The sequence below is a fragment of the Ovis canadensis genome, chromosome 6 (assembly GCF_042477335.2).
Source record: "Ovis canadensis isolate MfBH-ARS-UI-01 breed Bighorn chromosome 6, ARS-UI_OviCan_v2, whole genome shotgun sequence".
Classification (NCBI taxonomy): Eukaryota; Metazoa; Chordata; class Mammalia; order Artiodactyla; family Bovidae; genus Ovis; species Ovis canadensis.
In genome coordinates this window covers 116084944-116110969 of record NC_091250.1, presented here as the reverse complement: position 1 = coordinate 116110969, position 26026 = coordinate 116084944, and the positions used below count along the sequence as shown (strand labels likewise).

Sequence of the window (26026 nt, the reverse complement as noted above, 5' to 3'; positions counted from 1 at the left end):
CACCCAGACTCGCATCCATCAAGTCAGTGATGCCATCCAGCCATCTCATACTCTATCGTCCCCTTATCCTCCTGCCCCCAATCCCTCCCAGCATCAGAGTCTTTTCCAGTGAGTCAACTCTTCGCATGAGGTGGCCAAAGTACTGGAGTTTCAGCTTCAGCATCATTCCTTCCAAAGATATCCCAGGGCTGATCTCCTTCAGAATGGACTGGTTGGATCTCCTTGCAGTCCAAGGGACTCGCAAGAGTCTTCTCCAACACCACAGTTTAAAAGCATCAATTCTTCGGCTCTCAGCCTTCTTCACAGTCCAACTCTCACATCCATACATGACCACAGGAAAAACCATGGCCTTGACTAGATGGACCTTTGTTGGCAAAGTAGTGTCTCTGCTTTTCAGTATGCTGTCTAGGTTGGTCATAACTTATCTTCCAAGGAGTAAGCGTCTTTTAATTTCATGGCTGCAGTCACCATCTGCAGTGATTTTGGAGCCCAAAAAAATAGTTTTTAGTTCCTCTTCACTTTCTGCCATAAGGGTGGTGTCATCTGCATATCTGAGGTTATTGATATTTCTCCCAGCAATCTTGATTCCAGCTGTGTTTCTTCCAGCCCAGCGTTTCTCATGATGTACTCTGTATAGATGTTAAATAAGCAGGGTGACAAGATACAGCCTTGACATACTCCTTTTCCTATTTGGAACCAGTCTGTTGTTCCATGTCCAGTTCTAACTCTTGCTTCCTGACCTGCATATAGGTTTCTTAAGAGGCAGGGCAGGTAGTCTGGTATTCCCATCTCTTGAAGAATTTTCCACAGTTTATTGTGATCCACACAGTCAAAGGCTTTGGCATAATCAATGAAGCAGAAATAGATATTTTTCTGGAACTCTCTTGCTTTTTCCATGATCCAGTGGATGTTGGCAACTTGATTCCTGGTTCCTCTGCCTTTTCTAAAACCAGCTTGAACATCTGGAAGTTCACGGTTCACGTATTGCGGAAGCCTGGCTTGGAGAATTTTGACCATTACTTTACTAGCGTGTGAGATGAGTGCAATTGTGCAGTAGTTTGAGCACTCTTTGGCATTGCCTTTCTTTGGGATTGGAATGAAAACTGAGCTGTTCCAGTCCTGTGACCACTGCTGAGTTTTCCAAATTTGCTGGCATATTGAGTGCAGCACTTTCACAGCATCATCTTTCAGGATTTGACATAGCTGAACTGGAATTCCATCACCTGCACTTGCTTTGTTTGTAGTGATGCTTTCTGAGGTCCATTGGATCACAAACAGTCGGACACAACTGAAGTGACTTAGCATGCAGCCTTCTTTATGGTCCATCTCTCATATCTGTACATGAACACTGGAAAAAAACCATAACTTTAACTAGACAAACCTTTGTCAGCAAAGTGATGTCATTGCTTTTTCATATGCTATCTAGTTTTATCATAACGTTCCTTCCAAGAAGTAAGTGTCTTTTAATTTCATGGCCTACAGTCACCATCCGCAGTGATTTTGGAGCCCAAGAAAATAAAATGTCACTGTGTTCACTTGTTTCCCATCTGTGCCTTGAAGTGATGGGACCGGATGCCATGATCATAGTTTTTTGAATGTTGAGTTTTAAATAAAAAGAACACAAATTAGGTGTCCCGTGGGTACATAGTTCAAATGTCTGCTTTTAATACGCTTAGGAGGTAAATGTTGGTTTCCTTTTAAGTATATCAATTAAGTCACCTAAGGATGAGCTTTTAAAATGATCTCTGGTAGACCGTAGGAATCCACCTCATTTGGGTATCACGGCCTGGTATGATGTCTTTTGGAGGTGACCATGTTAGTGAGTGCTCTAGTTTATTTCACTTCGCTTTTACCTCTAGGAAGAAAATGCTCAGAAGTGAAGTTGGAGTGAAAGATGGGAGGAGGGGGAGAGAATAGAAGGGAGATTCAATCCTCTGGTTTGGCGGGTGACGGAGAGTAAAGACAAATTGGAGCTTTTGTGTCCACAGTCTCCTGCAAGACTGGGAAGGATTTTCCCTCTTATTCCTCATCTCCAAACCTGGGTTCCAAGTGCCTTCTCCTGTGCAAAATAAATTTCCAAAACAGACGTCTTCATACTGAATCAGTTAAACTGCCGTGTGCCTCTCTGTGAAATATGGATAACCAGTAGGTGCAAGGCGTTATCTTGGAGTCCAGCTCTGCTGGTGTGACCCCATCGATACTAGCCCATTGACAAAGCGTCGTGGCTATAACCATTCTGTCTACAGTGGTAAAAATAGAGGGAGTTTAGTAATTTTGGAATCGGGTTTCATTTTGTATTTTAGGAGGTTGATCTTACTAATCCCAAGACATTTAGAAACCTGGCCAAGCCAATGGGAGCACAGACAGATGAACGATTAGCTCAGTATAAGAAGCGATATAAAGACTGGGAAGATCCTAATGGTAAGTAACTTTCCCTGTCACAGGACTTGGTACCCAGGTTTCAAAAGTAAGCCATTATTTAGTGGTCTGACGCCCTTCCATCTTTCCCCAAGTTGTTTGTATATGATTATGTCTGCGTCTGTTACATATGCAAGCATATACTCAACTATCAAAGGAGAAAAATCAGGTTTTGCATGCCAACTGACAGCCATGCTTGGAAGGCTTTTTTTAGGTAGCTTGTAAAGTATTGGCAGAAAACTAAGTCTTTCTGTTTTGTCTAGGGTAAAAATTTCCCATCCTAATATGCCTTTATTCTAATCATGTTTAGGCCAGGAACTGTGCTTTCCTTTATTGACTCTTTTAATATTTTTTATTGAAGTATAGTTAATTTAGTGTTTCAGGTATACAAAAAGTGATTCAGTTTGCATGTGTATGTGTATATGAATATATACTTTTTTTTCTTTTTCAGATTGTTTTCCATTATGTGTTCTTTTAATTTTATTGAGCACTTTTTACAACCTTTTTGCATTAAAAAAATACTAATTGAGTCCCTTCTAAAATACCGCAGTTTACATACTCATGATTTATTGTTTAATGTTCACCCCTTCAAATAGGCAAAATAAAGGAGGAAAAAAATTAAGCCTAACAATATTCCCTGTGTGAAATCTTTTTTTTTCCCCCTGCCAAGGAGAATATGTAACAGAAATTGCATGATACCCATAGAACATCAATTCAGAGAAATATATACTATTGCAAAGCCAGAACCTACTAAAGAATTACTGTACGTCACTATCCTGCTTTAGTTGAAGGTGGCTTGCTATAAAGGCTTATCTATTACAGTTAGCCTCAAAACATGAATTGCTGGATGTGCTCAATTTGGGGGAAAGTCACAGAATTATACTAAAATGGATAGTTGCCAGATACATAAATGATGTGTTTCAGCGTCATCATAAAAGGTTTTGTTCTACAACTGCCAGAATTGACTGAACTTCATGTCACAGTTATCACATACATTAACATTTCAAAGCCTATTGATTAACACTAATTTTATTTTCACGTTACTCTTTTGTTTTCTTTTTTAGTCTCATTTTTCTTGTTTTTTAAATTTTTATTGGCTTATAGTTGCTTTACAGTGTTGATAATTTCCGCTGTACAGCAGTCTTCCAGCTATACGTAAACATATGTCCTCTTTTTTTGGATTTCCTTCCATTTGGGTCACTGTGGGGCACTGAGTAGGGTGCCTTGTGCTATACAGTAGATTCTCATTACTTTTCTATTTTGTACATAGTATCAATAGTATATATATACCAGTCCCAGTATCCAATTCATCCTTTCCAATTGTGCTTTTATTTTCTTGGCCAGGAGAAACTCCAGCCTACCACTATGGGACCCACTATTCGTCAGCCATGATTGTGGCTTCATACCTTGTCAGAATGGAGCCCTTCACACAGATATTCCTAAGGCTACAGGTAAAACTCTTAAGTTTAGAATTTTTGCATGTTGTTCACGCCTTCTATTTAAGATCGTTTTTGCTATTTTCTTTAATGTTGTTTATCTCCTGACGTGAAGCCCTGTGAAGTTTCAGTCACAAAAGTAGTCAAAACATAATGATAGTGGAATTTCACTGGACCAAAATTGATAAATAAGCTAGGATTTGTTTACACTAAACAAGAGCCAAGGTCCTTTAGTAAAATAAGTAGCATTTGCTTTCCAGCCACGTATATGGAATTCAGCCTTAACTGATTCATCAGACATTTTAAAAAGTCTGTCTAGCTCATTTGCTATCTTCCCTATTATAATTGCTTTTCTCCAAATTCTCTTTCATTTATTCAGCAAATATTTATTGAATACTTACCGGATGCCAGGCACTATCCTAGGTGCTTAGACGACAGCAGAGAATAAAGACAATAGTCCTGCCTGATGGAATTTATATCTTTTGGTTGAGAGAGACAGACAAACATAGTAAATAATTATCTAGTAAAATATTTTAGAATATGATAAGTGCTGTGTGAAAAATAGAGGTCAGAGAAAGGGGATAGGAAGTACAGGAATGTGAGGTGGGGAAGGACATGATGCCATTTTTAGAAAGACTGGTCACTGTAGGTCTCCTTGGAGAGGAGACGTCTGAACCAGAGCTGGAAAGAAGTGAGGGAGTTACTGGTGTGGATATCTGAAGAAAGTGTGCTCCAGGCTGGGAGAACAGCCCATAAGGGGCCCTAAGTCAGACCTGTGCCTGAGATATTTGCAGAACAGCAAGGAAGCCAGTATCTGGAGCAGAGTGACTGCAGCGGAAAGCGACAGGGGATGAGGTCAGAGAGCTAGCAGGGGCCAGAGGGTGGTAGGCCTTGGTGGCCACTGTATGGACTTGGGCATTTTCACACAGTGAACGTTACTGTAAAGACAAACACACTGTGTTCACTAAAACACAGCATAGGGAGTTTGCTTGAGGGAAGGCAGTGGTGTATCTGTGAGGCCGTGTAAGCAAAAGAAATTCCTTTTATATTTGAGTTTGTTTTATCAGTTTATAACTTTTTGATCACCTTCCTAGTTCTCCTCTTAATTCTCATGGGTATAAGAATAACAATGTCATGTTATTTTATAAAATTAGTCAAATACATATATAACCTGAATATTTTCAACTGTAAATGGCTATATGATAATAGCCTTTTTAATTTTTTTTGTTTGTTTTTTTAAAATTAATTTTTATTGAAATGTACTTGCTTTACAATTTTGTTAGTTTCTACTGTATAACAAAATAAGTCAGCCATATATCTCCTCCCTTTTGGGACTTCCTTGCCATTCAGGTCACCACAGTCCATTAAGTAGAGTTCCCTGTGCTATCCAGTAGGTTCTCATTGGTTACGTATTTTATACATAGTCTGTGTTAGTCCCTCAGTCATTCCTGACTCTTTGCAACCCATGGACTATAGCCCGCTAGGCTCCTCTGTGCATGGAATTCTCCAGGCAAGAATACTGGAGTGGGTTGCCATTCCCTTCTCCAGGGGATCTTCCTGACCCAGGGATCCAGCGTGGGTCTCCCGCATTGTGGGCAGATTCTTTACTATCTGAGCCACCAGGGAAACCCTATACATAGTGTAAATCCTGTGTATATGTCAATTCCAGTCTCCCAATTCATCCTACTCCCCTCTTTTCCCCCCTTGGTGTCCATACATGTGTTCTGTATGTCTGCGTCTCTAGTTCTGCTTTGTAAGTAAGAATCCTTTTTTTTTTTTTTTTTAGGAGAGCATTATCAAACAATGGAAGAACTATTTCTTTATAGTCTTGCCCTCTCTCTAAAAACTAATCTTTTAAAATTGTAGTACTTGGATTTCACTTTGATACAAAGCAAGAGACCCTTTGTAAGGAGAACCCCGAAAAGAATTCTTCTTCTTTTTTGTCATTATTTAAAATTTTGTGTATTTGGCATAGGAGAATGGGAAACTGCATTTTCAGCAAATGTATTTCTTTGGGGTTTCCAAGCCCTTGAGCGTGGATGCTGAGGTGGGAGCAGTTCTCTCACAAAGGTGCCTTCTCATTCTGCCCACAGGGAGGCCACTTTGACCTGGCTGACCGGATGTTTCACAGTGTGCGCGAGGCCTGGTACTCAGCGTCGAAGCACAACATGGCAGATGTAAAGGAACTCATCCCAGAATTTTTTTACTTACCTGAGTTCCTGTTCAATTCCAACAACTTTGACCTTGGTATGTAGCACCATGGCACTGTCTTAGGAATGGTATCCAGGAAAAGACCAGCAGAAATGTCACTTTTCTGAGAAGTCTGTAGCAGACACTGACAAGGAAAGCTTTTGTTACCAGACCAACCTTGGGTCCACCCACCTGACACATAGCAAACCCAATCAGTCTGTTGACACTGGGTTGTGGTGAAGGGATGGAACAGTGTTTATTGCAGGGCCAAGCAAGGAGAATGGGCAGCTCATGCTCAAAAGGCTTGAACCACCCCCAGTGACAGCTTTTGGAGGAGAGTTTTAAAGAGTCCGTGTAAGGGAGAGGGTCACAGGCCTTGTGATCAGCTTGTGCTCAGTTCTGCGATTGGTTGATGATGTGGTAACAAAGTGGTATTTCAGGAATTTTGGTCATCAACTTCTAGTTCCAACTGGTCTGGGGTCTATGAGCTTGCGGTCAGCATGCAGGTAACTTCCTCTACCTGGTGGGGGTTTTAATATCTGCAAAACAACTCAAGGATATGGCTCAGGCTTATAGCCCTTGAGGAGAAACTAAAAGTCCTTGACTTTATTTTGGGCTAAACTGTGATTTTGTGCTGCTGGGCTGTTTTCCTTTGTTTCTGCAGCTTCTCTCTTCTCTGATTACATTTGCTCTTTGGAACTCTGGGGAGGCCTGGGAGACTAAGGCTTTTCTACAGACAAAGGAGGGGGAATGCACGGGGTTGGGGTGGACAGGTTGTTCTTGGAAAGGCCCTGCGGGTCCTTCTCAGTTACTATTTCCTCATGGTTATAGCTCCTGTTAAATTCAACTGGGTTATTGGGTATATGAGAGTAAATATAACAAAGAAAAATAGATTTGTGCCCCCAAATAGCTGTTTCAATCCAGAGTCTTGGGAAAATGAAAAAATTAACAGAGATTACATCTAATGGTCAGAATATCATTATTTCATTGAAAATGAAAGTGAGGTAAAATTTTATTTGAAAATTAATGTGATTGAAGCTAACAGCCAAGAGTGGCATATCCACATTTTTCACATATAGTTTAAATCTTTCCGTATTGTCTCAGCTTATATGCTGATAAGTTTTAAAATTAGAATTTTTGAATAACTCTAAGTAAACCCCTTTTTTCATCTCGTTAGGGTACTAAAAAAAGAGAACCAAATCAACATTTCTAAAAAGGAGAGAAATTTCCTTGGTACTTTGCTCTCTTTGTATTATCCAGCAGCTACAGGAAGTAGATTTGACTTTGGTTATAGTTTCTTGGAACACAGCTTGCTGATCTGTGTTTTGAATATTTATTTTTACAACATATCAAAATTTCATTGTTTTACTTAGAGTATTCATGCCAGGTATTGTTCTGTTTTCATATTGTTTTCATGCCCTGTATCATATTAAGACTTCCACATATAAACCATTACTATACTATCTCATAAAACTTATTAGGTAGTTCAGGGAATCAGTTCAGTTCAGTCGTGTTCAACTCTTTGCAACTCCATGGACTGCAACATGCCAGGCCTCCCTATCTATCACCAGCTCCTGGAGTTTACCCATACCCATATCCATTGAGTCGGTGATGCCATCCAACCATCTCATTCATCTGTCATCCCCTTCTCCTCCCACCTTCAATCTTTCCCAGTATCAGGGTCTTTTCAAATAAGTCAGCTCTTCACATCAGGTGGCCAAGTATTGGAGTTTCAGCTTCAACATCGGTCCTTCCAATGAACACTCAGGACTGATTTCCTTTAGGATGGACTGGTTGGATCTCCTTGTAGCCCAAGGGACTCTCAAGAGTCTTCTCCAACACTGTCACATCTAATATATTTGAGTGATTTGATTTTATTGAGTATTATAATTTTTATTTATTTAATCATCCGTTCAGCAGCTCAAACCTTGTGAAATTGTAGCTCCAGATGAAATAGGAAAGATAATAAGACTCTCTCAGTAGCCCCAGCAAAAGTCCTAAAATTGTCTTAGTACTGATATCTCTGATTGGACCTGGAACTCAACCTTGAGCAGCTAAAGACACCAAGTTCTAGCACTTAGAGTTTGGAGGAATGGCAGTTCCTTAAAGGAAGAGTAGATGGTAAATAGGAAAAAAACAACAAATGTGAACCCAGCATTTGCATATGAATGCACATTAGGGTTTTATTAGGTTTACTTATAATTCACCTTTGGAGAATGCTACTGTCTTCCCTAGGAATACCACTTTCAAAGAGACAAATATGAAAAAGTGCAAAAACATATTCCAGAAATACTCAGTCTGTTATAATATCTATGTTGCAGGAATGTTCTAACCACACTACTTACAGACCCAACCAAATCATCCACTTTTAAATAAGTAAATGAAAGAAAGGTCATGTATAATTGTGACGCTCACCTTCATAACAAATCCCCTTCCCTCCTTGAAATCACACACTTTAAAAACAACACTATTTGCAAGTAAGAGCTAAAGCTGTAAGACTCTTAAAACTTAGGGATAAATCCTCATAATCTTGGATTTAGATAAACATAAGCAAAAGCAACAAAAAAAGGGATATTGAACTTTATCAGAATTTAAAAACTTCTGCATACAAGGGCATTATGAAGAAAGTGAAAAGAAGACATACAGAATGCTAGAAAATATTTTCAAACGATATATATCTTGTAAGGATCTAGTATTCAGAATATAAAGAACTGGTACAACTCAACAGCAATAAGATAAGTGACCCAATTAAAGCGGCAAAGGACCTGAATAGACATTTCTCCAAAGAAGTTATACAAGTGGCCAGTAAGCATATGAAAAGATGCTCAACGTCATTATTCATTAGGTAAATGCAAATCAAAAGCACAATAAGGTAATACTTTGCACTCACTAGGATGACTATAATGGAAAAAGCAAGACACACAAACAGAAAATGACAAGAGCTGAGGAAGATGTGGAAAAAGTAGAACAGTCATGTGTTGCTGGTGTGGATGTTACAGTGGTTCAGCACTGTGGGAAGCACTTTGGTAGTTCCTCAAAAAGTGAAACATTGAATTGCCATCTGACCAAGCAGTTCCACGCAAGAACTGTCCAGAGGAACTGAAAAAAGACTTAAAGACCTGTACAAGCACATTCATCACAGCTTTATTGACAATAGCCAGACGGTAGAAACAGCCCACATATATATCAATGGATAAACAAACTGTGGAATATACATATAATGGAGTATCACTCAGGCATTATAAGATACAGGGTAATGGTAAAGACACAAACATAGACAAACCTCAAAAACATTACACCAAAAAGAACCTAGATGCAGAAAGTCACGTAATGACTCCAGTTATACGGAATGTCCAGAACAGGTAAATACAGGTCGACAGGACACAGATTGGTGATTTCCAGGGCCTGAGGCAGGGGATCGGGGCGGGGGTAGGGGGGGAGGAATGGGGAGCAACTGTTTACATTTAAGATTTCTTTCTGGGGTGGTCAAAATTTCTTAGTACTAGATATAGTTGCACAATACTGCGAGCATATGAAATGCCACAGAATTATCCACTTTAAAATCGTTAACTTTGTGTTATGTGAACTTTACCTCAGTATAAAGGAAGTCAAACAAAACCGTTTGTCTCTCCATCCAGAAAAGAGAGCTAATAATACAAAAGAAAGAACACTTGGAGTTTTTTCCCTGGCTCTGGAGCACATAGGTTCTTTTCCTGGTCTTATCCTTGTACCCTTGGATAATCATGGAGGGAAACTGCAGAGTAGCAGAATTAGAACAAGAGTTTTCAACAGACTGTCCCCTTTAAACGACATTTTAAAATTACAGACAGTGCTGATAAAATAACATTATATCACACAGTATTTAGGGATTATGAGCAAAATTGGGAAAAGTAGATTCTATCTACCATTCTATCAGGTAGTTAGGGGATTATTACTTCTTATTATCAAAAAAGTTATTTCTTACTTCTTACTCTTATTAGGCCTACAGGACATTTCAGAGAGGGTGGGGAAAGGGTCTGAAAGAGGGGAGAGAGGCTGTAATAACTTGATTGTTTTATTTTTTTTCTTAAGTTACATGAAAAATTTTCCAACTAAATCAAAACATTTCTTTAAACAATAAAATGGATTTTTAATCTCTTACTTGTATCACATTGTAAAGAAGCCATCAAGTCTCAGTGATGAAAGGAAAGGTTTTTTTACTGGCCCTTACTTGGAACCTGCCTTTTGTGTCCTGAAATTTGAACAGTTCCCTATGAAAATTTATAATGCAGCTGTTTAACCAACTGCATGAAACTAGGGAGTCCACATTATCATCTATAGAGTCATTGTTTACCGTGATTATCCGATTTGTGCCTAGGAAAGCTCTGTAAGCTCAGTTAACTTTTTGAAAGAAGAAACAGAACCCACTTCCTCAGATGCCAGTCCCATTTTTTAGGGATTATCTGGCTGTGACGTAAAATACAGTTTATGTGGAATACATATGACATGGTTATGAATTATTATAACTTGATTTCTTTTCCTGCCAGGTGGTCCTATAGTCTTTACAAGTGTTTTTTCTGTTAAAAGATACAACAGTCCCAAAAAAGTCACATTGTTTCAGATTTTACTTTTATTTTTTAATGCAGCAAAATACATGTGGGTTCTACAGAGTTTTCTCAAGAATTTAAGAATCAGAAATATGAGAAACCACATGTATTGCAAATATTTCTGGATGACTCATACTTTTATGTCCTCGTAGGCCAAGATAGAATCCAGACTGAAATTGGCTTGAGGAGTTAGGTATTCTTTCAGCAACCTTTTCCATGTGAATGCAGAATTTTGTAAAACCATCCAGAAAAGAGATTCAGTGCTTGGCCACTGCTGTTGACTCACCAAGCTTTAAGCGTTCTGGAAAAGCCTACATGAATGCTTCAGAGAAATTGTTAATGGTCTTGCAGATGAGCAGTCTTAAGGAGCTTGTATTGGTTTAGGCAGTTTCTTCCAAACTCAAAACAGTAACCCCATAAAATGCTTCATGAAGGAGTCCTGTGGTCAATTAAATGGCAGAAATGTTGTATCCAATACCCTTCCTAGAGAAGAGCAGTACCTCCAAGGAGCCTTATAAAAAAGAAACATGTTTAACCTTGCATAGCTCAGCATTTCCTGAAGCCCTTTGACTGTGGGAGCCCCACAGTTTTGCGAATGCTCAATAAATCTCTCTAAGGAGGAATTTTGGGGGAATACCAGAGTAGATGATCTCTGAGGGTCCTTTCTGGTGGTAACATTGTATAGTTCTAGTAATGAATCTAACCCACTGTTTCTCTGTTACTTTAATAGGATGTTACTATTTATCTCACTCTTTTATTTTCTTGTTAATGTGTCTAATTTCACAGGCTGTAAACAAAATGGCACCAAGCTTGGAGACGTTATCCTTCCACCCTGGGCAAAAGGGGACCCACGAGAATTCATCCGGGTGCACCGTGAGGTAATGGGAATGCGCTTTGTGGTGGAACTGAGGCTTCACTGGCTCACTGATCACAAAACAGAGAGGACCTTGAGTGATGTGTTCCCCGTGTGTTCAAGTTACTAATGTGATTTGTATGGTTTTTAGTTATTTTAGTTCCAGTTGGCCAGTGGTCACTTCTTTTGCTTTCCACGTTAGTAACACAAGTCAGCCAGTGACTGAACCTGTGTTTTGAAATTGCAGGCTCTGGAATGTGACTACGTGAGTGCCCATCTGCATGAGTGGATCGACTTAATCTTTGGCTATAAGCAGCAAGGTCCTGCCGCGGTAGAAGCTGTAAATGTCTTCCATCACCTTTTCTATGAGGGTCAAGTGGATATCTACAACATAAATGACCCCCTCAAGGAGACAGCCACCATAGGGTTCATTAATAACTTTGGGCAGATCCCTAAACAGGTATGGCTGTTTTTCCCTTATCGTCGGTACTTTCTCTTACATTTTTCAAGCTCTGTCTAATGTCTGTGGGCTTCCCTGGTGGCTCAGTGGTAAAGAATCTGCCTGCCAATGCAGGAGACACGGCTTCCATCCCTGGGTCGGGAAGATCCCCTGGAGAAGAAAACGGCAGCCCCTCCAGTATTCTTGCCTGGAGAATCCCACAGGCCTAGTCCATGGAAGAGTCTGCACATAGCTTAGCGACTGAACAATATATCTATGGATGGTAGATGACCATATAGTAATTAACTTTGGACCAAGTGTTTAATTAAGAACCGTGAATATTGCCCAGTAGTTGCAGTGGGTCCCTAGATTATTACATTCTCCTTCCTCTTACAGTCCAGGTAAATAGAAATTATGTTAGTCAAAGAGGATTTTCCTTCACAGACTAGTGGCAGGGCATGCTTTCCTGTCCCCACATGCGATTCAGCAGGAAACTGGCTTCTCAACTGCTCCTGCACAACCCAGAGGAAGGGAGAGCTTCACCACATCCGATCAAGATAGAGGAGCTAGTGGGCAAGTCACGTTTCCTGTGGAAAAGCCTCTCTTGGAAGGTTGTGTACCAGAGGCTATCACTTTGCCTTGCACTCAAAGAATTCCTCCAGGAAACCCTAGCCAACCAGGTATTCAGTGTTTCTGCAAACCAGAAGAGCCTCCTTTTGAGTCACTAAGGGGACTCATCCCATCCTTCATCGCCATTGCTCCGGGCCCACGACGAGGGCAGGGTGTGCCAGAAGAAACCACTGCACGGTGCAGAAGCCTCGCGTTGCTGGCTGTTGAGACCACCGCCTTTCCCCCAAGTGCCCTGGCCTCTGCGTTTTGACCCTGGCTGTCCTTCTCTGTTCGGACATCTCTCCTGGACTCCCTTTCTGTAGGTTAACCGACTTTGAGGTTTCCACAGTTGACAGCTGGGAACACAGAACAATGATAAGTCTTTGTTTATGGAAAAGCCGCGATATGGAAAAGTCACCGCCTGTGACTCCGCCGCTCACAGGGCAATCTGATCCCCCAGTGTAGGAGTCAGGTTTACTTCCAAAGCGGAACATTTGTTGATGAGCTGTAATCACAGCAGAAGAACCTTAGTTAAGCCTTTCCCTTCTTTGAGGGTTACATGTGCAGGAAGCATTTTTCATAACCTTCTGGAAACAGATATTCTGAACACACATGCCCTGTTGCAGGATTTTTGCCCCACTTTTGAGTTTAAGAGGAAGATAGTCTGGGAGATAGGGTTTGGATGCTAACATATTTCTAGGACATTCCAGGAACTAATGGAGAGTACTTCCAAGTGTAACCATCCCTCAAAATAGCTAAGCTTTGTCATCGTTGTCGTGTTAATTTATCCTTATATATATGCTTGCCTGGCCTGCTCTATCCTCAGGTACTTCATAAAGGTCTTCAGTAAAGGTTCATTCATGAGCATATTTGAAAGTATGTGGGTATTTTAATACAGCTTCTGAGTCTTGTCTCTGAAGACATTTATGAAAAATAACGGAACCCTGATCCTATGCCATGTATGTAGACAAAATGGGAATTACATCTTTAAAGCTTTGGGCGCCTCAGATGTGTATCTTTATAAACATATTTTTTCCTATTTTTTCTCCTGGAAACCCAAAATGTCAAATAAATAGACTGTGATGGTGTTGTAGTCATCCTAAATCTCATTTCATCTTAAGATTTTCCAAATATCTTCCTCAAATATCAGTTTTCCGACAGAAATGACTCTGCCTATTTAGAAACCGTACAGTATTTGAAAAACAGTCATCTTAAATGTACATTAATACTTTTCAATCCCTTAGAAATACTAAATGGAAATGACAAAGATCTTTTTTTCTTTTACATCATCACAAAGTAAAAAGAAGGCAGCCGTATTCATACTGAGCAAATTAGTAGCACCTAAATGAGATAGGAATGATGTCACATCCATAAAGCCCATGTTGGCGCCAGATGTAACCCAGTTAGAATGGCTGCCTGCTCTCCGTTGCCCAGAACGGTGTCGATCTGTAAAGGATGGGTTCATTTTTAAACATCACTGAAAAATAATTTTCAACTGACTGTTACTTGAAGAGATTAATTTACTTTTGAAAAATTATCATGAAATCAGTGTAGCATAGAGCTTGATGGTAACCCAAGCTTTAGTATCAGAGTCTTGTCCCCACTTACTGAGGTATGAGATCTCAGATGGCAACCTTCTGAGCCTTTTTAAATCTCTTTCGTCAAGTATAAAATGTGATAATGTGATACCTAATGGCTGTTGTGAAGCTTAAGTGAAATAGCAACAAAATATCTGGCAAATAAAAGGGTTGATGTTAGCTTTTGTTATAAAATGTGTTGTCTTCTCTCTTACCAGTTATTTAAAAAACCTCATCCACCCAAGCGAGTGAGGAGTCGACTCAATGGAGACAATGCGGGGGCCTCCGTCCCTCCAGGGTCTGCCAGTGACAAGATCTTTTTTCATCATCTAGACAACCTGAGGCCTTCGCTAACACCTGTAAAAGGTAAAATGACAGGGAATGGGCTTTTGATGGATGATTCTGTGGGACTCTTTAATAATCCTAGTTAAGCAATAACAAATTTGCTTCTCAGCAACAGTGTCATTTGTAGTAAGTGCTTAAACCATCAAATACAGAGTCTCCTTTTCCTTTTCTCTTCTCTTCTTTCTGCCTGTTGGATTTTGCATCCGAAAGAAACCCAACAGGTTTCTCCTCTCTGCTAGGGTACTGAAAACTAGGATACCAAATCTTATAATTCAACTTGTAGAAAAACTTCTGCCATCTTCATTTACACATGTTCTGCCAATTTAGAAATAGCAGTAAGAAGACTTGTATTTTTAACACGCCAGCTTTAAAAGCTTCTTTCATCTACTGTTATTGTAAGTTATTTTAAATTACTTTTCCAAGTAGATTTTTTTCCCCTTTGAATAAAAAAAAAAAAAATTGTTTTGCAGAGTCTTAAAGTTGTCACTTAAATCCAAAAACTGGAGCATCAAACTCTGGATGGGTGCCCAGCTCTCTGCCGCCTGTCTCATTCCACAGACTCTGCCCTGTGCCAGCTCCAGCCACTGCCCAGAGATGGCTCTGGAGCACTGGCATGGTCAACAGAGTCCTGGGTCAGAGCTGGGGTTCTTGGCCTTCCTTCAGGAAGTCTAGGGCTGGGAGGGGCTGAAGGCCTAGGTCATTTGGAGGTCTGTGTGGCTTTCTGGGGAGCATCCCAGAACACTCTGGAAGTCCTCGGGATCAAAAGGTGGGCCTGGTGGCTGGGAGCCAAACCCAAGCAAGTGTCCATAGCCAGGCAGGCTAGAGACACCAGTCAAGGTCGATATCTGCCCAGTTGGTCTGCAGAAGACTCCATCGAAAGCCACACCCTACTTCCTTCTCAGGTCATTTTGTATTAATGTGGGTGTGAAGATACTTGATTTGTATGAATATTTGAAATCCCTTTACCCTCCCCTGTGGGATTCCCAGGTAGCCTTAGTGGTGAAGAATCTGTCCACCAAGGCAGGAGATGCAAGAGATGCCAGTTCAGTCCCTGGGTTGGAAAGATCCCCTGGAGGAGGAAATGGCTTCCCACTCCAATATTCTTGCCTGGAGAATCCCATGAACAGAGGAGCCTGGTGGGCTGTAGTTCCTGGGGTCACAAGAGTCAGACACAACTAACACTCTCTGCCCTCCTCTGTGGGATAAGGAGGTTAGTCTTCCCTGTACTGGTTCTAACATGTTGATTTATTTTTTGTAGAACTCAAAGAGCCTGTGGGACAAATCGTGTGTACAGACAAAGGCATTCTTGCGGTAGAACAGAATAAGGTTCTTATCCCGCCAACCTGGAACAAGACTTTCGCTTGGGGCTACGCAGACCTCAGCTGCAGGCTGGGGACCTATGAGTCAGACAAGGTTTGCAATGTTGCTTGCTCTCTTATGTCATCCTGCCTCATGGGGGTGGGGATAGCTCAAGCCAAGGGCTTCTCCGCTGCTCCTCCCCAGCCCAGAGGAAGGGAGAGCTTCACTGCATCCGATCAGGATAGAGGAGCTAGTGGACGAGTCCCAGTTCCTGCAGAAAAGCCTCTCCTGGAAGGTTGTGTACCAGGACCTAGCAGTTTGCCTTCCACTCCAGGACCTCCTCCAGGGGGCCCTAGCCAACCAGGTGTTCAATATTTCTGCCAACCAGAAGAGCCTCCCTTTGAGTCACTGTCCCACTTACCATTTCGGTGGCAGAAAACCTGCCACCCTTCCCCTAAGAAGCAGTTGCGGCTACCATTTTGAGTCCCATTAGCATCTCTTGGAGAGGCAATACATAAGTGATGCTTTGGGGTCGTATTTGCCCCTTGACAGTCCTCTCCTGAATGCATGAGGGACACAGTCTGTGTCTGTAACACAGTTTTGTTTAGTCACATTGTCATGAAGAGCAGCACTCATGGGTTCCTTTTACATTCTGCCTGCTACAGCGGATGCATCCTTTCACCAGATCACCCCCTGCATCTCACACAGCATCACACAACCTGAACGTCATTTTCCATCGCACAATCTAAACATCTTTTTCCCTGACTGGAGAAACTGGAGACCCCCAATATGAACAAAGTGCTTCTTATGATTTTCAACAGCATCAATAGTTAGGAGGCTGTAGGGTGTAGTTCAGAGTAGAGCTTTAGGGAACCAGCCCAGCAGGTATTTGCCCAGAAGGGACCCAAAAAGAGGTTCTCTTTCATTTCGTATGCTCGTCGTGTCTCAGAAGCTTGTAGTGCTTGATGGCATGTGTGTCTCACATCTCTTCTATTTTACAGGCAGTGACTGTTTATGAATGTTTGTCGGAGTGGGGCCAGATTCTCTGTGCGATCTGCCCCAACCCCAAGCTGGTCATCACGGGTGGAACAAGCACGGTCGTGTGTGTTTGGGAGATGAGTGCCTCGAAAGAAAAGGCTAAGACTCTCACTCTCAAACAGGTAACAGAACGTGAGATGGTGGACCTATTCCAGCCCACCCGCTCATGCTCTAGAGAAACTGAGTAACTTCCTTAATTCCAAGGCAATTTACACATTAATGGACAAGACCAAAAAAATGTATGTTCTTTTGCTAGAAATGGATCTTAAAAAAAGTAAATGAAAAATCAGAGGATACTATTTCTGAAGATGATCCAAGCTGTCCTTTTATAAAATCTGAAGCAAGATATCTTTAGGTGATGTAGTTTTTTTAAAAAATATATTTAAGTAATGTCAATGTTTCTCAGAGTTATATGTAGGTTAAATTCTTGCAAACCAGTTATATTTGCAATTGATTCAGAATAACTTCTTTTCTGGATGCTTTTCATTCATCTATACCATTAAGTCGTTGATTTTTGGTTTTCTGTTTCTTCATTTATAATATTCTTAAGAACATGGCAAATTCATGAAATGTATTCAGAAAAACCATTGGTGATGTTATTAACAAGTATTTTTGATCACTTGTTATGAGGTGACTCTATCATAAATGTTTAATCAAAACAAGAATTCTTTTATCATGAAGCCATCACCTTTTTAATATTTGATTTATAAGTGAATTTACTGTAAGTTTCTTTTTAATGGAGTTTACATCTAGGTGTTTTCTGTTATAACACATTTTAAAAGTAGTGTAACAGTAATATCTGACATTTACTGAACACCTGCCGTGTTCAGGGCACTGTGCTGGGAGTTTAAAAAATGTAAAACTGCAATCCTGACATTTCTACAAGATCATTATCAGCCCGAGCTAATTAACACCTGGAAAAACCACGGCTTAGGGAACTTAATACACAGGCCCATGTCAAACCTTGTGGTAAAGCCAGGATATAAATTCAGTTCTGTGTGATTCCAAAGCTATTTTAAAACCAGCCTCAGACAAACAGTGCTGTTTTCAATACCTATAGAAAGAATTGAGCCCCTCTTGCTTACTCCAGTGACCATCTCTATTGTCCAGAACCTTCAGTGGTTGCTGGGTCTAAAGGTGAGTCCTTGTGAGACAGTCTCCACGTGAGCAGGCGCAAGGCTCTCAGTGCAGTTTGCTGGTCCAAACACTCCTGCTTGCAATATTTTCAATGTAGAAAATGGGCTTCGCAGCCAGCTAGCGTGCCTGTTAGCCCCTCAGTGCCAAGTACTTCTCACTTCGAACAGTCTTCTGGGTTTGCTAAGTATATAGTAAGGGTGTGTGCATCACCAAAATTTGATAAATAGTAAATACTCAGAAATTCCTAACAGTCATCTGAATCTTTTCCTTCAAAATGTTTGTCTTCGTGCACTACCATTTCCCTTGATCCTATTTCTCTTCATATCCCAGCAAAAGAGAAACGTGTTTATTCTGGTTTGAGAACAGGTCCCTCTCCGGTGCAGGAGACACCCAGGTGTGTCCAGCTCCTAACAGGTGCTCAGCAGACACGTCAGAGCTGCATTTTCGCTGTATCTTCCTGGGACCATGTATTACAACCACGCACTTACATTTTTAAAAAACATATCCAATTGTAGTTCTGTAGAATGGACTTCGAAGAATTGATAGCAGAAAAGAATAGATTCAGAATTTAAATTCTGAATTTGGGGACTATGATCGACACATCTCCGTGTGGAGAGGGGAAGTGTGAGAAAACCCCAGCTGGGTTGCAGTTGCGACTCTCCCTTCCTTCTGAGATCCTGGGCTGAGGCCAGGAGAGAAGTAAGATACTAATGGAGAGTGGCATCTCCCAAGTCCTCCACACTTCTCTCTTACCCCTGGTTGGGGAGGCAGGGACAGTGGCGAGAAAAGAATGAGGGCCTTCCAGGTGCTGCTACTCAAGGTGCTCCCCACTAGCTGCACACCTCTCGGTTCGCAGCACACGCAGCTGTTTGGAGTCCAGTAAGGAGCACAGCCACCTGAGACCAGGTCTCATCTGTTCCCCTTTTAGGCCTTACTTGGCCACACTGATACGGTCACCTGTGCCACCGCGTCGTTAGCCTATCACATCATCGTCAGCGGGTCCCGAGACCGAACCTGCATCATCTGGGACCTGAACAAGCTGTCGTTCCTAACCCAGCTCCGAGGCCACCGGGCTCCCGTGTCTGCTCTGTGTATCAATGAATTAACCGTAAGTCATAAATTGCTCACTTGTTTTGTGTGTAGGAACACATAACTCTGGCCAGCATAAATACAAAATAACTCTGCTTTCCAAGTTGATGGATATACATCTTATAAAAGCCACTTGGTTTAGATGTTGTTTGCAAAAGCAAATGGATATTAAAGTTTGTAACCCAGGAAACAATTCTGTCTTAAAATCCAATCACTGCAGCAATACTTCAAAGAGCAAGATTTAGTTCAAAATAAAACAGTGTAGAATGTGCTTTTTTAAAAGCAAGGAATTGGTGGGATTTGTTAAAATTGTTGAAGTTTGATGAAATATGTTCAAAGTGTTTATAAAGTGAGGAGAGTAATATTTGGGTATCCAAACAAGAGAAAAATTGTTGTAAACGGTTTTCAAAACAGATTCCAAAGGTATAAAAAAAAATGGCCCTCAAAAAGACACTGAAACAGAACAAAAGAAATGTGCTGGCATAGGAGCCTCCATGCAGACTGGGCAAGGAGGGGGAAAAAGTCATTGGTTTGGGGTGTTGGGAAGCAAGGAACATTCAGGGTAGGTTTAGAGAGAATGAGGTCTCTGTGTCCAGGGGACAAATTCTCACATGTGCAAGTCAGTCTGCAAGTTAATGAGAACCCCCAAGCTCATCACTTCTTAGCTGTAAATATTCACTCCCACCCTTGCTGTCAGCCCCGCCGGGCATCATGCTAGTGACGCAGAGTGGTCCTAGCTTTGTCATACCATCAGCCACGGGCAGCTTTCCTTTCAAAGGAGGCATATCTTTAATTTATACCAGAAGATTCTGAGTATTGAGTACTGTGCTTTCAGTCAAATACCTTGTAGTCACTCAGAGAAAAAGAAGAAAAGGAAATTTACTCATTCCCACTTAATGGCACTTGCAGTTGTGCCATGGACTTGCTGAGTCTCGTCTGACTCTCTTGTGACCCCATGCACTGTAGGCCACCAGGCTCCTCTGTCCATGGGATTCTCCAGGCAAGAATCCTGGAGTGGGTTGCCATGCCCTCCTCCAGGGGATCTTCCTGACCCAGGGATCGAACCTGCACCTCCTGCATTGGCAGGTGGGTTCTTTACCACTGAGCCACCAGGGAAGGCCAGTTAATGTAACTTAGATTGTCTCACAATAATAAGAGTAATCAGAGTCAGGAATGAGTGGGGAGCGTGTGGGGATAAGAGAGTCAAATTTGTTTTCATATATATTTGAAAGGCTTAAAATGTTTTTTAAAACAGCACCTTTGGTTGCTCCTGCAAAGGCATCTAAGAGGAGGTTTATGGAAATGTCAGTGCAGCAGAACCACCCTGCGCTTCACTGTGTTGCTCTGAGTCAAATGCATAATTGCACTATTTCAGGCACTTAGTTTTTGATTGTTCTTAAATGCTGAAGATTTTATTTTAGTTAGTTGTCACTGGGGCCAGCATACACTCACTGGATTGCAGTAGTTGCTGCAGACACTACAGACATGTTAGATTTTTACCTTTGAAGATTCGTTTGTCATTTCCATCACTCATGAGAAGATTTCTATTTCTGTTACATTTTTGTAGCCATCATCAAGTCTGCCTTACTGCAGTCTACACTTTGGGCATAAGTTGCCTTGCAGCTGCCCTTTAATTCTTCTTACTCTCAACCCTCATAACCACAGGGTTTGCTCAAACGCACTCTAATTGAGGTGCCCTGGAGTAATTGCAGAATGTCTTGTGTAGTGCATCATGGGGTGGCAGCCTCCCATCTCCTACAGAGACTGAACCCATTAATTAAAACTCAGTTGCTGACACTCGTCGTCAGAGGTGGTTCCAGAGGTAGACACAGCAGCGCTTTGCTCAGTGTGGTTTTTGTTTGGGTTTTGGTTTGGTTCTTGCCACCTTGGTAGACTGGGGGAGAAGGGGAAGGAACAGTAGCAAGACCACCGCAGACAGTGGTTTGGAAAAGCACCGGGTCACGCCTGCCTTCCCTTCTCTCTTGCATGGGTCCTGCTGTTTCGTTTCTAGCTTTCCTCTGTTCTTGAAGTTGTTCAGTTTCTCAGTCACGCCCAACTCTTTGCAACCCCATGGACTGCAGCACGCCAGGCCTCCCCGTCCTTCACTATCTCCCAGAGCCTGCTCAAACTCATGTCCATTGAGTCAGGGATGCCATCCAACCATCTCGCCCTCTGTCATCCCCTTCTCCCGAATGCAATCATTTCCCAGCATCAGGGTCTTTTCTAATGAGTCAGCTGTTCACATAAGGTGGCTGAAGTATTGGAGCTTCAGCATCAGTCTTTCCAATGAATATTCAGGACTGATTTCTTTTAGGATGGACTGGTTGGATCTCCATGCAGTCCAAGGGACTCTCAAGAGTCTTCTCCAACACCACAGTTCAGAAGCATCAGTTCTTTGGCACTCAGCTTTCTTTGTAATCCAATTCTCTTATCCATACATGACTACTGGAAGAACCATAGCTTTGACTAGACAGACCTTTGTCAGCAAAGTAATGTCTCTGCTTTTTAATATGCTGTCTAGGTTGGCCATTGCTTTTCTTCCAAGGAGTAAGCATCTTTTAATTTCATGGCTGCATTCACCATCTGCAGTGATTTTGGAGCCCAAAAAAATAAAGTCTGTCACTGTTTCCATTGTTTCTCCATCTGTTTGCCATGAAGGGATGGGGCTGGATGCCATGATCTTAGTTTTTTGAATTTTAAGCCAACTTTTTCACTCTCCTCTTTCACTTTCATCAAGAGGCTCTTTAGTTCCTCTTCACTTTCTACCATAAGGGTGGTGTCATTTGCATTTCTGAGGTTGTTGATATTTCTCTGGCAATCTTGATTTTAGCTTGTGTTTTATCCAGCCCAGCATTTTGCATGATATACTCTGCATAGAAGTTAAATAAGCAGGGTGACAATATACAGCCTTGATGTTCTCCTTTCCCAATTTGAAACCAGTCCATTTTCCCATGTCCAGTTCTAACTGTTGCTTCTTGACCTACATACAGATTTTTCAGGCAGTAGGAAAGGTGGTCTGGTATTCCCATCTCGAAGAATTTTCCAGTTTGTTGTGATTTACACAGTCAAAGGCTTTAGCATAGTCAGTGAAGCAGAAGTAGATGTCTTTCTGAAATTCTCTTGCTTTTTCTATGATCCAGTAGATGTTGGCAATTTGATCTCTGGTTCCTCTGCCTTTTCTCAATCCAGCTTGAACATCTGGACGTTCTCAGTTAACATACTGTTGAAGCCTAGCTTGGAGAATTTTGAGAATTACTTTGCTAGCTTGTGAAATGAGTGCAATTGTGCAGTAGTTTGAGCATTCTTTGGCCCTGCCTTTCTTTGGGATTGGAATAAAAACTGATCTTTTCTAGTCCTGTGGCCATTGCTGCGTTTTCCAGATTTGCTGGCATATTTATTGTTTTGATGACCATCTTCCAATTCCTGTATGTTGTCCTACGCCCACTGGCTGTGTCCACCAGATCATTTCTGAAGTCAGACCTAGCATCACGCCTGTCAGACTATCTCAGGGATAGGAGAGGCTGCCTGGGATGGTGTAGAAGCTTTGGGGTGTCTAAAGGGCCCAGTGCACTAACCAACACACTATTGATGCTTCAGGAAGTATCTTAGTTCCTTTAATGGTAGTGGGTTGTTTTTTCACCAAACTGGTAGAATTTGAAGGAAAAGCTTCCTTTTTTTTTTTTTTTTTTTTTTCCTCTATCTCTGGAACTCATGAAAAACTGACTTCTCTGCTCAGGGAGTCTTAGGGTTTAATTCCGTGTGCCAAGAAATGACCTACATACTAGCTTTCTTCTTCTCTATTGTGAATACAAATTTGTAATAGGATATTACAGTGTTACCAAGATTTCATCTTTTCGTTTATTGAAGGAGAGTCCCAGCTGCACCAAAGTAAAAGATTTCTCTTCTACCCCGTGGCTTTTATGATTGGGCTCATTTTGTAAAATTAAGTGGGTGGAAGGTATAGATTTTGTAAACAGTAAAAGAGTGGTTATCACCTCCTCAGATTACAGATAGCTCTGACTTGGAATGCAGCAGGGCTCTGCTGAGTGTGTGGAAGGGCTTCCAAATCCATCACCAGATCACCTTGCCCAGTCTTCATGCCACCTTGAATTCTTAAAGAGGCCTCTGTTCAGGGTATTTTTTTTAAGTCAGCAAGCTCTGGATTCCAGGCTACCTCAGAAACTACCCAGTCACTAGTCAAAGCACTTAAGAGAGTTCTCGAGAGCCAGACCAAAGATTCAGTTGCTTCTGAAAGGAGCGTGTCCTCTGCTGGGAGTGACGTTTCTCTTCCCCGTCTCAGGGGGACATCGTGTCCTGCGCCGGCACGTACATCCATGTGTGGAGCATCAACGGGAACCCCGTCGTAAGTGTGAACACGTTCACAGGCAGGAGCCAGCAGATCGTCTGTTGCTGCGTGTCAGAGATGAACGAGTGGGACACGCAGAACGTCATCGTCACGGGACACTCGGATGGCGTGGTCCGGGTAGGTCCACCGTGAGCACATGAGCCAGGGTGTTTGCTGCCCTGGTTCACCCAAAGCTTCTGTAGCTGTCCGCAGGTGAAGACATCTGGAGGTTGTCCTGCTGTTTAGCAAACTGGCATTCAGATATAGACCTTGGCCACTGGGTTATCAGATGTGGGAGCGTCAGTGACTTGGCCTTTTTTCCCCCCATTAAGTAGATGTGTTAGTGCATTGACCACTTGATACAGGATCACTGAGACACCGTTTCCCTGTCGCACTGGGATTGCTAGAAATGTCAGCTGCCCAAGTATTGGCCTTTCAGCCCGTCAGATGGCTTCTTAGGGAAAATGGGGACCATCTCTTCTCTGCAGAGAATCACAGAGCTCGATCATGCTTCCAGGGGCCTCACGTCATCCATTCCTTGCTTATCTCAGATCCTGGGTGATTTTACCTGAATCCTAGATCCGTTTATCCTTTTCTTAGTTTTCATGTGTTGAAAAGAAAAAAAGTGAAATCACTCAATTGTGTCTGACTCTTCACAATCCCATGGACTGTAGCCTACCAGGCTCCTCTGTCCCTGGGATTTTCCAGGCAAAAGTACTAGAGTGGGTTGCCATTTCCGTCTCCAGGGGATCTTCCCAAACCCAGGGATTGAACACTGGTCTCCCTTATTGTAGGCAGAAGCTTTACTGTCTGAGCCACCAGGGAAGCCGATGCATTCATGCGTTGGGCCTCTACCAAAAATGGAATCCACGGACTGTTTACCTTTTTAGTCTGTTCTAATACTTGGGTGTTTCTCTCGGGAGATTTTTCTTTATGTCCTTCTTTAATTGTGCTCTGTAAAAGGAGAGAGCAGATGGTTGCTGCCCTTGTAATCACAGTCACAAGCAGAGCTACACAATGAGGCCACTCCCCGGCCACATTCTACTCTTAGACTGTGGCCACTCCCCCAAAGGGCACACCCCCAAAGCTGCAGGGCTGCAGAGCAGCATTCCAGATTACTCCATCTGTCAGGCATCATGAAGAGCACCCTAGCAAAACATGTCTGGGGCTCCTACTTCCTGTACACCTTCTTGGAGGTGTAAAGTACATATCAGTGTATGCAAGGCTCACAGGGGTTTTGTAGGAAATAAGGAAGTGTACATAGTTTAACTGTGTTTCTGAAATCTCTTTGACCCCATTCCTTTCCCTTGACCATGAAAAACCCACTGACATCTCATGCGACACAGTTTGGGGAGAACTGTTTAATCTGGAAGCAGTCCCTGCCACATTTTTCAAGATACAGGGAAACCTGACTGTACATAATAAGAGAAATCAGGTTACCTATTTAACCCTGAGAATCCATCTTCATGCAGTAACTCATAAATTGTTTCTGTAATCTGTTCAACTGTGTTGTTTTGGTTTTTTCCCCATGCTTATTTAAATTCAGTTTTGGAGAATGGAATTTTTGCAAGTTCCTGAAACACCAGCCCCTGAGCCTGCTGAAGTCCTCGAAATGCAGGAAGACTGTCCAGAAGCACAGATCGGTACTGAATACTTTCTAAGTTTCACAGTAATTTTCATGTCTCTCTTTTTTTAATCCTTATGAGTAAACTTACATCAACCAAGGTAAGCAAGAGCCTGAGGTTGGGCATTGCTGTCAGAAGTGGTCTTAACCACCTGATGTGCAAAGCAGCCTGGCAGGCTCACAGAGTTCTCTGGTTCATCAGGCAACACCCCATGTGGTAGTGTCTCATGGTGAGCTTTCGCATCCCACAATAAATACAGTTGCAAGTTTCCCAGAATACCAGAGGCTTGGGCTTTCCATTCTGAGAAATACAAAGCAGGTGCAAGAGTCCACTGTCCGATGAGTCAGGGCCACACCTCAGTCCCCCCCATCACTTGAACAGCTCCATGTGAGGGACAGGGCAGCATCATGTTTGTAAACTATTCACAGAGACAGACCAGAGTCCATGCCCTAGACCCGCTCAGGAGGGGCCTTCATCAGACAGGAGCCTGCTGATCTGTATTCTTGTTGTTTAGTCGCTAAGTCACGTGCGACTCTGTGACCCCATGCACTATAGCCCACCAGGTTTCTCTGGCCCTCGATTTCCTAGGCAAGAACACTAGAGTGGGTTGCCATTTCCTCCTCCAGGGTATCTTCGCAGCCCAGGGATTAAACCCACATCTCCTGCGTTGGCAGGCAGGTTCTTGGTACCACTGAGCCACCAGGGAAGCCCCAATCTTTGTTCTGTACCTGCTGTTTGTGAAGCACTTTAACATTTTCCAGTGAAATATATACACAGTGTATATATACACACACAGAATGTTTGGAAATGGCACCAAAGAATCAAGCTAAGGTGTGCTTTGGGTTACTGAGTCTCCAGAGAAATACCTCTCGCTGAGTTAGATCAACTGGTCCAAGACTCTTCATAGAAAGGAACGGGGCTTTAAGTTCAACCTCCAGATCATCTCTCCGTGACTAATTTTTGTACACTGAGAATTCAGCATGAGTTTGACAATATGAGGAAGTTGCTAAGGGAAAAGACTTACTATCAGAAAGACACAA

General features: G+C 42.1%; 1 protein-coding gene across 14 annotated transcripts in view; it reads left to right on the top strand.

The window, feature by feature from the left end:
• Nucleotides 1-26026, top strand: part of WDFY3 (WD repeat and FYVE domain containing 3) — a 281120-nt gene that overhangs the window by 244333 nt on the left and 10761 nt on the right. For all 14 annotated transcript variants that reach the window (XM_069594602.1, XM_069594596.1, XM_069594599.1 and 11 more), the window contains 11 exons: nt 2304-2421; nt 3763-3869; nt 5948-6101; nt 11417-11508; nt 11731-11943; nt 14327-14474; nt 15712-15866; nt 16754-16912; nt 18856-19035; nt 23317-23499; nt 24908-25004. In XM_069594602.1, the coding sequence (XP_069450703.1) occupies nt 2304-2421; nt 3763-3869; nt 5948-6101; nt 11417-11508; nt 11731-11943; nt 14327-14474; nt 15712-15866; nt 16754-16912; nt 18856-19035; nt 23317-23499; nt 24908-25004 (1606 nt within the window). The remainder of the gene's footprint in view (nt 1-2303; nt 2422-3762; nt 3870-5947; nt 6102-11416; nt 11509-11730; nt 11944-14326; nt 14475-15711; nt 15867-16753; nt 16913-18855; nt 19036-23316; nt 23500-24907; nt 25005-26026) is intronic.